Source organism: Bos indicus x Bos taurus, chromosome 8, assembly GCF_003369695.1.
Source record: "Bos indicus x Bos taurus breed Angus x Brahman F1 hybrid chromosome 8, Bos_hybrid_MaternalHap_v2.0, whole genome shotgun sequence".
Lineage (NCBI taxonomy): Eukaryota > Metazoa > Chordata > Mammalia > Artiodactyla > Bovidae > Bos > Bos indicus x Bos taurus.
Window position 1 is genome coordinate 52,286,399 of NC_040083.1, and position 12,721 is coordinate 52,299,119.

At 44.2% G+C, this 12,721-nt stretch overlaps 1 protein-coding gene across 11 annotated transcripts in view; it reads left to right on the top strand.

The window, feature by feature from the left end:
• The first annotated feature begins 220 nt into the window (after nucleotides 1-220).
• GCNT1 (glucosaminyl (N-acetyl) transferase 1) overlaps nucleotides 221-12,721 on the top strand; it is a 175,982-nt gene continuing 163,481 nt past the window's right edge. For 3 of the 11 annotated variants that reach the window (XM_027549504.1, XM_027549505.1, XM_027549510.1), the window contains exons 1-2: nucleotides 7,347-7,458; nucleotides 8,302-8,424. Coding sequence is in view for 2 of the 11 variants with exons in the window: in XM_027549514.1 (XP_027405315.1) it covers nucleotides 7,264-7,458; nucleotides 8,302-8,424 (318 nt within the window). In the remaining 9 variants the exon portion in view is untranslated. Of the gene's footprint in view, nucleotides 306-347; nucleotides 513-3,643; nucleotides 3,706-7,248; nucleotides 7,459-8,301; nucleotides 8,425-12,721 lie in introns of those variants that run through there. The other 8 variants (XM_027549507.1, XM_027549513.1, XM_027549511.1 and 5 more) reach the window with 5 other exon arrangements.

Sequence of the window (12,721 nt, forward strand, 5' to 3'; positions counted from 1 at the left end):
CCCTGAGGCCCTCAAGAGCCCCTGATGGGAGGAGGGTGTACTTGAAGGCCTGACGTTCCCTGTGCTGCCTTGATACTCAAGGGCCTCACCCTGAGTTCCCCTGCTTTCGTCTCCACTCAGCTAGTTCCCCTATCAGCCAGACCAGATGCTCTGCTGACTCCTCAGGGAGGAGTCTTACCTCCCTGCCAGCCCACACAATTACTTAAATAAGATATCACATATTCCCACGGAAACCAAGGGTCACCATCACTTGTGTCTCTGCCACAGAGCCTGCCTCTCACAGGCCCTGCTGATTCACTCTGATGGTGAGTGTAACTCCCAGGAGGTCCTGAATGACATGCTGTATTCTCCTTCCCCAGCTGAGCCTACTAATAAATTTCTATCAGTCTCACCTGTCTAATACCAGGTGTCATGTCTTTGACCGTCTGGTTCTCTTTAGGACAGGAGGTCCTTCCTTCACCAATGGAGTGAAGAGGAGGTGAGCAGAACAGAAGGGGCCCAACTCTTAAGAGGTAAGGATTTGAGGGCCTGCGATGGGTAGGGAGGGGTCCCATACGGTGGATGGGGTTGGAGGAGATATGGGCATTGAAGGGGGACAGATCAAAGGATTCAAGGAAGCTGAAGAGAAGGTTCCAATGATAAAAGGGAATGGGGGAATGATGGGAAGGGAGAATTTGGCAAGATCCCATGTTTGCCAAAGAAGCCTCTGAAGTTCTAAATTGCTTTTGGTAAAGGTTGCCATTTTTGAAGATATTAAACTGAATTGTAACAAGCAAAGACTCTCTTTTTGTTGGAAAGAATAAAAGTAACTTTACTGTGGTTCAACCCACGGTTGATTCATGTAAATGTATGGCAAAAACCACTACAATATTGTAAAGTAATTAGCCTTCAATTAAAATTAATTAATTAAAACAAACAAACAAACAAACAAGAGAGGCTTCCCAGGTGGCACTAGTGGTAAAGAACCCACCTGCCAGTGCAGGAGACAAAAGAGGCATGGATTCAATCCCTGGGTCAGGAAGCTCCCCTTGGAGAAGGAAATGGCAGCCCACTCCAGCATCCTTGCATGGAGAATCCTATGGACAGAGGAGCCGGGTGGGCTACAGTATATGGGGTTGCAAAGAATTGGACGCAACTGAAGCGACTTAGCATGCACAACAAAGAAATCCAGAGCGCTGGCTCAAGACCTGAATTTACCAAGGTTTCCTGAACTCACCAAAGTTGCCTCGAATCTCTACCTTTGTAGGTAGAGGCCCATAGTTTTTGAGCCAAGTCATAGCACCAGAATACTGTCAAACAGAAACCAATTCCAGGTTTGGTAAGGGGAGACTTTACTCAAAAGGATTATTGCAATTCAGAAAAGGGGTTTATTGCACTAGGGGGAGGGGAGATTATAATGGAGAGTACTCCATTTATAAGCTCTACAAGCTTTTGAAAGGTCAGGCAGCAAAGAGCCTTTCTTTCATGGGAGAGTCAACAGGGCTAGAATGAAAGAGTGAGAGGAACAGCTGTCTTGACCAGGCAACTGACCAGGAAAAGTTTTCCTTGAGGTCAGGAAAGGAAGGGGCTCCCCTTCCATCCCCCAACGTCCATCAGGTGGCATGCAGACTCTTCGCTCCCCAGCCAGGGATTTAACCCATGCCCTTCCAGTGGAAGCATGGAGCCCTAACTCCTGGACCTGTAGGGAATTCCCAGGAAGGGGCTTCTTGGTAGGGGCAATTAGGGTTTTTTCCTGCCTCTCAATGTTAGCTTAGTAGAGGGTAAATGAAAGAAAAACTGGGAAAAGAAGAATGCCTAACTAAAGTCAAGTGGGCAGGCATTTTGTCCAGATAGGTAAGTAGGAAAAACAGTTCAGCTACTGATTTTACGAAACAAAGAAGGGAATTTGGAGGATTCTGTGTCTGGTCTTATCATAGGGAGTTCTGGGTGAGTTTTATCTAAGTTACTTGAGGAAAGGTGGTGGTTCTTTGCAGTAAGCTGTTTCCTGGAACACAAAATGGTGTGGGGATGACGGTTTGTTTTTTCTTTTAAACCTCCACTGTCTTTCGAGAGCACAGGGTTTGAGTTAAGTTTAATACTGTCTCCTTATTTGAGTTGTGCTTTTAATCAGTTTTATTATATTTAAAAAAATGTATCAGAAGTGTCATCACTGTAACAGCTCTGTTTATAAGCACTTCCCTGCATCTATAATATTAGAATAGTTATAGCTTGTAATTATGAGTTTACTCCTCGTGCTGGTTATTAAGATGTGGCTCAGTCAGGAGACTTGGGTTTGATCCCTGGCTCAGGAAGATCCCCTGGAGAAGGAAATGGCAATTCACTCCAGTGTTCTTGCCTGGGAAATCCAAGGGACAGAGGAGCCTGGTGGGCTACAGTCCATGGGGTTGCAAGAGTTGGACATGACTGAGTGACTAAACCTACCTACCTACCCTGAATCTATAACATTAGGATAGTTGAAAATTGTAATTATGAGTTTACTCCTCATGCTGGTTATTAAGGTGTTATCTTGTGACTCAAGCCCACTCTTCTGTACTCTTCTGGGATGCTGTGGGTGTGACAAAGCCAACGACTTTTCCTGCAAGGTTTTGCCAATAGGGGGCGCTCGAGCAGAGCAGAGAGCTGGTGGAGGGAGAAGGGATTTGCTCCTTGATATTTGGTCAGTGAGGAAAAACAATTCAGGTAATCATTCCCACCAGTGTCACCAAGCAGCGGCTCTTTTACCCGGCTGCGGCAGTTGGTTCCAATTTTCCAATTTTTAATCTACCCTCTCTTCCAGCCTCAACACTTGCCTTCAGAAGTAGCGTGCCCAGCTGGGTCCTCCCCTCCCCAACCTCAGAGGTCTGAGTGCTGCTCCTCAGGCGCATTCTCCCAGCTCTTAGTTTCTTCTTGTTTCACGTTTTGTTTTGTACTGGAGTCTAGCCGATTAACAGCGTTGTGACAGTTTCAGGTGAACAGCAAAGGCACTCAGCCATACACGCACATGTATCCATTCCTCCCCAGACTCCCCTCCCATCCAGGCTGCCACATAACGTTGTTCCAGCTCTTAGTTTCTGATAACGCCACACTTCTCGCTCCAGCTCCACCAGTGGCGGCTGCTCCCCTCAGTTATGGGCATCTCTTTGTCACTGCCCATGTTTCCCTTTCTGCTTTTTCAATCCTCCATTATATGTTTAATTCCTTAAATTCTTAAATTCTCTATAAAAATAACTGCTATAACCCCTAAGAGATCCAGAAATACTTTCTGAACTTGTATAGATTTATGATGGATTATAAATTATTGTGATAATTAAGAATAAGTGGATTATATCCATAGGATATATGCCACATCCAACTGACAAAGATATATTCTAAAAATTAATTTATAAATTCACTATCTGGATCTTGAAATGAATTTTCCTAACACAAGAATACTACACATTAAGTCAGATGATCAATTCATCAGTGTTCACAATATAACTGAACAAACTATGCAAATTGTGTTAGGCAACAGAACTAGCGTTGCTTGGCAATATATATTCAAAGTTGCAACTGTAATGCTAGTGAAACCAAGCCCCCTAAAAATGAGTTCCCTTGTCAAATTTATGACTAACCTCTCTATTCAAAACTTTATTCTCTTTCTTGTCATGCCCCTGTTCCCCTCAAGATCGAAGAGTATCAAGCAAAGGGGGGATTGAAACTGATCACCACCCTGTGGGACCTTCCCAGGTACAAAAACCCTTCCATGTTGCTTGTTTCTCGTTTGTAGAAAAAGGCTTTAGTCCTGTATGCCAAAGAGCAGACTCAAGCAGTTATCAGTTAGGAAAGTGAGGGAATGCAGAAACAGAGGGAAAGCAGGCAAAAAGCAATAGTGCAACACTACAGCATGCAACAATAAAACAAAGTCCCAGTTCCTCCTCAAGGGATACAAAGAACCATCTGATACATATCTTTGAGTTGTCGTCAAGAACCTCTAAGACCCCCACCCACCCAGGATGCTGTCTACAAGCTGACCAGAAACAGTAGACCCCAGACTAGTGGGAACCAGAATGTTGATGATAAAGATTCTGGAAACAGCACCACTGACCAGTCAGAAAAAAGTCCATGAGCTGCAACCCTCACCCAAAATGGTTTCTTTAAAAGCCCCGCCCTGAAGGCTGTCAGGGAGTCTGAGAGTTTTGATCATGGGCTGCCAGTTTTCCTTGCTTGGCACCCTGAGAATAAATGCTGTGCATTCCTTCACCAAAACTGGTGTCAGTAAATTGATTTTGCTGCAAAATAGGTGAGTAGACTCAAGTTTGGTTCAGTAACACTAGCAACAAATTGTATTCACTCTTCTGCTCTTTTAATTCAAAATGTTTAAATACTTTTATAAACAATATATCCAAAATACTGTCATTTCAACCTATAATTAATATTTTTTAATACATTTAAATGAGATACTAAATTTTTTTTTTCATATTAAGACTTCAAAATTGGCTGTGTATCTTACACTTTACTGGGAAAGGCCTGGTAAAATTGAGTAATTTTCCCAAATGGTTTAAGCCCTCACCTTAAATACCATCTTCAGCTAAAGATGAAAGAAGATGTGGGCGGGGTAGGGCATAGTCACTTTAGATAGTCATCAAAAAAAAAAAAGCACAGTGAACAAAAGGAGTGTTGTGATGCTTTGATAAGAATTTTTAGAGGTTTGTCATTCTCTCTCTTCCTAGTAGGGCTTCCTTGGTGGCTCAGAGGGTAAAGAATCCTCCTGCAACACGGGAAACCTGGGTTCGGTCCCTGGGTTGGGAAGTTCTCCTGGAGACGGGAATGGCAATCCACTCCAGTATTCTGGCCTGGAGAAGCCCATTGACAGAGGAACCTGCGGGGCTACAGTCCATGGGGTTGCAAAGAGTTGGGCACGACTGAGCGACTAACACTTCCACACTACCTCTTCCTAGTACAGGGAGAGAGACACCTTTACAAAGGTGTCACATATGATTTCTCTTATATATAAAAATATCTTCACACAAGAGTAACTTTAACTTGGTTTTAGAGCTTTTCTTGTGTTTGAAGTTTCTTAAAAATAACCAGTTTAAAATGACTCTTATGACAAAGGGACGTGTTTTGGGATGGCATATTCTGCTCCCTAAATAGGAATACTAAGTATTGATAATTAAAAAAAAACCCAAAAAACTGAAAATAGTCTTGCTGAAAGCACAGTAAGAAAAAAACTGGTCAAGTGAGGGTGGAGGAAACATGTTTAATCTAGTGGAAGTGACAGGCTTAGTTTCAAACACTGAATTAATAAAATTTATGAATTTAATTTCATAATGCAGTATTAGAGTTTTAGTATAATTGCTTTCACAATGGCTTGACTTAAGGAATTTTAAAACACCACTTTGTCTTTTAGTGAAAAACGTCATCTGGATTGGCAATAGATTGAAAAAAAGTTGCAATTACTTTTTCTCTAACTCTGACCAATATGTACATGCTGTGTATATCTGCAGAAGATATTTTGGGTTCTGATTTTTGTTTCCATGATAAAAATATAAACCATGGCTTAGAGGTTCATGAACAAGGAGCTCCCTTTCCTTGTTCTAGGTCTTGCACATAATGCATTTTAAGAAGATTCCTAAATAAAATTAAAGCAAGATGTTCCAAGATTATTGGAGGAGGAGGAATATCCTCAGGCAAGATCTATATCCCCCCAGGAATATCTCACTAGTGACTCCCCCATTGTCAGGATGGCTGGCCTGCTTGTTGCTGCTTCGCCTAGCAATGCTCTGGCACAGGGGTGGGGAGGAGGAGAGTCCATAGCAGTCCTCTCAGAATGTTCCATTGTCTAGAAGAGAAAAGGTCAGGTCTCCATAAAAGAGACAGGTGAGTTGGCTTGAAACCTGTGTGCGCTGCCGAGTGGCTAATATATGTTCCACTTACCTGGAACTGTCACCTTCTGCTCTGTGTGGATATATCTATACAAACACCCCTGTCCCGAGGGCATCTAACCCCATCAAGTCCAAAGCCCAGGAAGGTGAGCCTCAGAGAGTCAGTGGGTACCAGCCCTTCTCTTTGTGTTCATGCGTCTCCCCTGAGCAGTGACCCCCTTTGATTAGAATGATGAACACTAGGCAAACTTCCTGTTACAGGGAAACCCACCCACTCACAGCACCTCAGCTTTACCCCACAGCCCCAACAGGAACCGGTGGGTAGGGAAATGACTGTATTCAGTTAGTTCCTTCATTTATTTCAATGCATATGTGTTGGGTGAATTAGTGATAGGAAGATAAATAACCTGCACTCCAGGAGTTAAAATCCCAAAGAGTCAGACATGACTTGGCACGCGTGCACACACACTCACACACGAATGTAATGAGTTTTTAAAATACTAAATTTGTTAGTAAGTAAACCTCATGATGCCAAAAGTTCAGCTTCTCTGTACACTGTTGCCTAATTGAATCTTGGAGACAGAGTTTTGGGTGAAGTAGAAAAGGATCGCTTTATTACTTTTCCAGGCAAAAAGGGACACAGTGTATTAACTGCCCTCAAAACTGTATGTCCCAACTTGGGGAGGATAGTGAGAAGTTTTGCATTAACTATTCAAAGATGGTGTGATTAGCTCGCAAGCATTTTTCTGATGGGTTGGTGGTGAGATAAGTCAGCATCATCAACCTTCAGGTCTAACGGCACTGGGGTCTAAATGCTCCTGGGCAACATACTGTGTTTCAGTATTTGTGGAACAGTTCAAAGATATCGTGTGTGTATTTGTTGATGAGGAAAAGGGACCTTGCCCCAGGGCTGCTCTTGATTGTTTATCCTTGGTCTTAATAACTGCTTGAATCTGCTCAGTGGAACTCAGGGAAGGTCATGGAAGCTGAATGGAGGCTGTTTCCTATAATCAAAGAACTGGGGGACACAGAAAGGCCTTGTGTTCAGGAGACCCACAGAACCCTGTAGACGTCTCTCATCACGGAAAACAAACAAACCCAATGGTCACACCTAATTTTAACACAATATAAAGACCTCCGGAATTTTTTTTTTCCTTTGGTTGTAAACTCTATTTTTAAAATCAGAAAAGACAGCGCTTCCCGCGGTTCCTGCCTCCCAGGAAGGGGGTATAAAATTCTGAAGACCCCACTCAAGTGCTCAGTCCTTAAGCGGTTCTCCCATCTAAGAACCCAAGTCAACCTAAGGAAGGAGAAAAAGGAAGCACGCAGAGTCAAGCACTTCCACCAGACAACGAAATGCCCAGAGGGCGCGCTGTCTTGGGCCAGAAGGCCCACGGCAGCAGAGGTCTGCGAAGCAGGGATGCGCTGGGCGGGGCCTAGCGGGGCGGGCCCAGGGGCGTGGCGCACGGGCGCGAGGGTGGGCGGCCCGAGGCCCGGCTGCGCGGTCCTCCGGCGCCAAGAGCTCAGTCAGCCTAGCGCGGAGCAGCGCCGGGCGAGAGCGTCCCCGTGCTGCCCAGCACCCTCCAGCGTCTTCCGGGCCAGGCGCTCGCTGCAGGTAACCAACGCCCCACCAGGTCTCCTGCTTGGCTGCCTGGCTGGAGGGGAGGAAATGGGAAGGATAGGCGGGAAAGAGGAAGCCGCCACTTAACCAGGGCCCGGCTGCAGCGAGTGGGTTCAGCTCCTCCGGGAAAGAGGACGCGGAGCCGGGGCAGGAGAAAGAGGATGCGCGGTGGGAATCCGCTTCCAGCTTGTGCGTCCGGGACCGGGGGTGGTGCAGAGCGCCCTGCCTCGACCCAACTCTTCCGTCCGGTTCGGGGAGCCTGGGGCTAGGACTTTGGTGCCCAGTATCACCTGGAAGCCACTTGTTTCTGCTGTCTTTCCCCCTGGTTCACGTAGCGAGTAGTAGTTCAGGAATCGGGAGTTGGCGGCTGCGGGCGTGGAGAGGCCGGGCGCGAACAGTTACTCACTGTTGTGCTTTGGGGTCCAGAGGCTTTAACTTCGAATAAGCCTAATCGTGGCCCTGCGGAGAGGTATTTATTACCCCCATTTTACTGATAAAGATAGAAGGCTGCGCCGGGATGTTAAATGACTCATCCTAGGGGCTAACCACTGGAAAAGAGACGCTACTCTAGGGGCTCCAAAGCCCTCACGCGTTTCCTCACCTTCCTGTTTGCTCTGCATGCTTCACGCCACGTCTAGAAAACGCGTGCTGCTGCTGCTGGCTCTGTGGTGAAACAGGTGATTGTTCTTGAACGCATTATATTCCCTTCCTAGGTTTCTTTTTGGTTTTGTGTTGCTAGCGCCCAATTTCTGATTCAAATGTTTCCAATTTTTGTTGATTAGCTTTTTGAGGTGGAAGAAGCTCTCCCTCACAGCTCTTTCCCTCCCTGCCTTGCAGCTCTGTTTCTGGATACCGAGCAAAACACAGGCACCCCAGCCTGCTACCCACTTCTCATCTTTCTCGGTGGATGATAGGTCGCCCGTGCATCGAGGCTGGGCCTTGCGGGCTGCCCGGTTGGAGGTGAGTCTTATAGTCACCTGGCATCCTGCACACTCGTTGGCTTTGTTATTTCGTTCTAGGGGGAAGAGAGTCTTCATTTTACAAGTAGTAGGACAGGAGGCAAATTGAGGGGATATACAGTGTTCAGAGAAAGCTTGGTGCCTGGAGATGAGAACAAGGCCACAGGTTTTTGTGGTCTGCATTTGGTGAGGTCTAGGTGAGCATCTGGCCGGACACTTACTTGTAAGCTTCTCTGGGCATCCTGCCCCCCTTTTAGAGCTGTTCTGAAGGGCGGATTTGTTTTACAGAAGGGAGGAAGAGGGCTGAATGGTTTTTAAAGATCAGCGTAAATTACCTGCTAGGAACCCAGGCAGTTCCAACCCCACTGCCCCGGATTAAGGAAAATGGCTTTCTGCTGTGGCTTAATCATTAAGCCTTCACGGATTTTTAGCAGACCTTCAAGATGGTCCTTCAGGGAAACTTGGGAGTTCTCAAACACCGTTCCATGTTTAGAAAGAAGGAAATGGCAACCCACTCCAGTGTTCTTGCCTGGAGAATCCCAGGGACAGGGGAGCCTGGTGGGCTGCCATCTATGGGATCACACAGAGTTGGACACGACTGAAGCAACTTAGCAGCAGCAGCAACACACAGTGAATTTACTTTTACAGAGTTTTATTGGTAGATAAAAGAAGTTGATTTTTTCCCCCTTCTATCTCATGGTGAGGGTTGGAAGGTTCCAGTCAGCGCCTCTGCCTTTCCTTCAGCCTGATGTTGGAAAGGAACTTCTCAGCCTTGACCCTAAACATGTACTGGATTTCAATTATAGGACAGCTTCCAGTCACTAGTTACTTCTTCTTTATTACTGTTTGGTCATGTGGATCTTTGTTGCTGCAGGGACTTCCTCTAGTTGGCACCAGCAGGGGCTTCTCATTTTGGTGGCTTCTCTTGCTGAGAGCGTGGCTTCAGTGGTTGCGGCACGTGGGCTCAGTAGTTGTGGCGCACAGGCTCAGTTGCTCTGAGGCATGTGGGATCTTCCTGGACCAGGAGGCCGACCCGTGTCCCCTGCGTTGGCAGGTGGATTCCTAACCACTGGACCACCAGAAAAGTTCTCTAGCTCTTTTCCATTTGCAATTTTGTTGCTTAACACTAAAGAACTGTTTCTCTTGAGAATTATGAACTATCTCCTGGTGGGCTACTGTCCAAATTGTCGAATCAGAGGTGAGTTAGTGACTGAGCACAAGCAGGATCAACTATGTACAAAATGAAATTTAGGGACTTCCCTGGTGGCCCAGTGGTTAGGACTCTGTGAGCTTCCATTGCAGGGGCCACTGGTTCAATCCCTGATATGGAAACAAAGATCTCCACATGTTGTTTGGTTTGGCCAGAAAAAAAAAAACAAAAAAACACACTACAGATCTACAGGAACTAAATAGGTAATTCATGGGGAGAACTAAATGGACTGAAATTGGTTCCACGTGACCTGCCAACACCTGGGCAGGTATCGGCCATTCTCTCCCTCTAATCGTACAGGAATTCTAGCCCAGTGTGACCAGAGCTTCCCTACCCAATAATTGAACAAACTTTATTTTAAAAAAAAAATGTAAAAAGTGATTTTAAATGTTGGCTTTTTTCCTTTCTTAAAACACAAGAAATCAAATCAAATTTGGTTTATTCATCGTGTTTTCAAATCTCTTATAAACTGCTACACCTGGTGATCACATTCTCAAGTGAATGAAAAATTCTGACCTATAATATATATGTTGTACATTTTTCTGAAATGAGGTGGCAGGAAACAAATTAATCCTATTGAAAGTGATCTCAGTCTCAATTTCTGTTTTCTGTGACATGTAGATTAGGTCACCTGCACTGACAAAAGTAGTCTTTTTATGGGCCAACCAAGGAATTGTGTTACTGTTTGTTTATAGTTCTAGTTCAGGCTGTCAGCTACCTTACTCCCTGTCTTAAAAAGGGAGTTCCCAAATGACTGTTCTTATAAGTCTGGTGTTTCTCCTGGGTCTGTCTGTATTTTTAAACACACTGGCTTTGACACAGGAGACATGGCTTGAGGTTGTCACATGTCCTTGTTGCCTATATGTGGCAAATACATGTATGCTTAGACCAGAGTTCCTTCACTATTGGCACTTCTGACATTTTGGGCCAGATGATTTCCTGTTGGGATTGTCCTGTGCATTGTGAGCTGTGTAGCAGCAGTGTTCCTGGCTCAACCCACTGGATGCCACTGGTCCCAGTTCTAACTGCCTCCGTCTAGTTATAACAACCAAAAATGTCTCCAGACGTTGTTAGATATCCCCTGGGGAGCATAGTTACCTAGTTGACAAAAAAAATGAGCGAATATTTAAAATGCTTTAGACATTTATGAACTAAAGTGTATACTGAACATAATTAACTTTAAACTTCTAATGACTAGAGAAGCTATCTAACACTTTAAGTATTTTTATAATAAAGATGACTGAATCAGGGTTCTTTCTGAATGGCCATGTATATCTTGTAAGACTTTGCTTCCAAAGAAATTTTAAGTGTTTGATGTGGCTGTCAAATTTCTTTCTTTTTTTTTTTTGTGTGTCAAATTTCTAAAGTTTAAAATGTGGAAGCTAAAAAGGAATCCTACAACAGTTTTCATTTTTCTCATTTTAATTGCTTGATGTCTTTCAGTTGTCTTTTAAGGTGATGGGGTATCAATGAATGATGGTTGTTGATTTGAAAAAATCAACAGTCTCTCATATAAGAACGTCAAACAAAATTCTAAGCAAAAATTTAACAATGAGACCTGGTGTAAATTATGCTTAAAGTAGAATTTAGTTTTAAAAGAAATTAAAATTTTTTTGCCTAACATCAATAACTAGGAAAACTGTGTGTTTCTATAGTCTGAGAAATACTAATTTTATGGAAGAGAATTATAAGTAATATATGATTTTGCTTACCAGAAGAAAAAAATGTCCTGCAAGTATAATCCTCGTGTATAATCCTGCAAGTATAATATAGACCTTATGGAGGTTGAAAACATTGCCTTGGTTATAAAAGATGCATCCTTAGCTAGGGGACTGGCTATTCATTGGCCCCTTGCAGAAATCAGACTAATTTATAAGGCTCTAGGCTGGCTACAGAGTTTGTGGGGCCCCTTCTTTAAACATTATGAATTTTAAGATGGCAACAGATAACTGAGCATTAAGCAGAGCATAGGGTCCTGTGTGATTGCACACAGGAAACTGGTTCTGGTAGCTTAAAAGAGGATTATAATCACGAATACAAATCCAGAGAACTGCTCCTGCTACCATTAAGCACCCAGAATTTCTGATTCATTGATTGTACTAATATTTCCAATCAGGAGTCTATGTGTTATTTGATAATCAGTGCAGTAAATTTACTAAGAACGTCCTCCCATGATGAATTTTTCTTTTGCTAAAGAGGGAGCCAGATTGTTTGGGAGGGTCCTGTGAACTTGAATGACCTGTTTACTCATTGAACCACTATTTACTGAGCACCTATTCGATTCTAGGCATTGTCAGCTCTGGCCTACAGCTGTGAATGGGATAGAAGTGCTCTACCTTTACGAACCATTTAGTCTAGTGTCTCAAGGACGGGGACAGACAAGCACATAGTCATATAGGCAATTACAGTCATAAGTGGTACTTCAGAGAAGCACAAGTGTCTGGAGACCATTTAACCTGGAGACCTAACCCAGATTAGGGGAAGGGATTTCTCAGGATAGGTGTTTCTGAAAAGAAGTACTTAAAATGAGGCCTTAAAAATGAGTAGAAGTGAGGTGAATTAGGGTTTAGTGTTCAGGCTGAAATGGTTGAGACCAAAGAAGGAATGTAGCTTGGGATGAGGCCTCTTGGGCCATCTTTTGGACTTTGCACTTTAATGAAAAGGTAGAGGGAACTCACTGAAAACTTTTAAATAAGAGATAAGATGATTAGATTTGGGTTTTAAAAATGATCATCCTCACTGCTGTGTTTGGAGGGGTAGGCCCTATTGGCATATATGGTATCTGTGCAAACCAGGAAAAGACTCCCTTCTGGGTGGACCAATTAGAAAAGATGTACTGCTTGTCCCACCAGGTCAGGTCAGAGGCAGTCCCCTGAGCCAGTCACTTTGTGTGAGCACAGCCTGTCCACACACGCTGGGGAGGGGGAGAATGGGGTGTGGCCTGATAGTGCAAAGGCTTTTTGCAGCCACCCAGGGGTAGAGAGGGGAGTAGATGGAGGACGGATGGAGAGCATGAGAGAGATAATGAGTTTGTAGTTAGAAATCAGTAAGAAGGTAGTTACTGTTTGGGTATAGTTGTTGGAGAGAA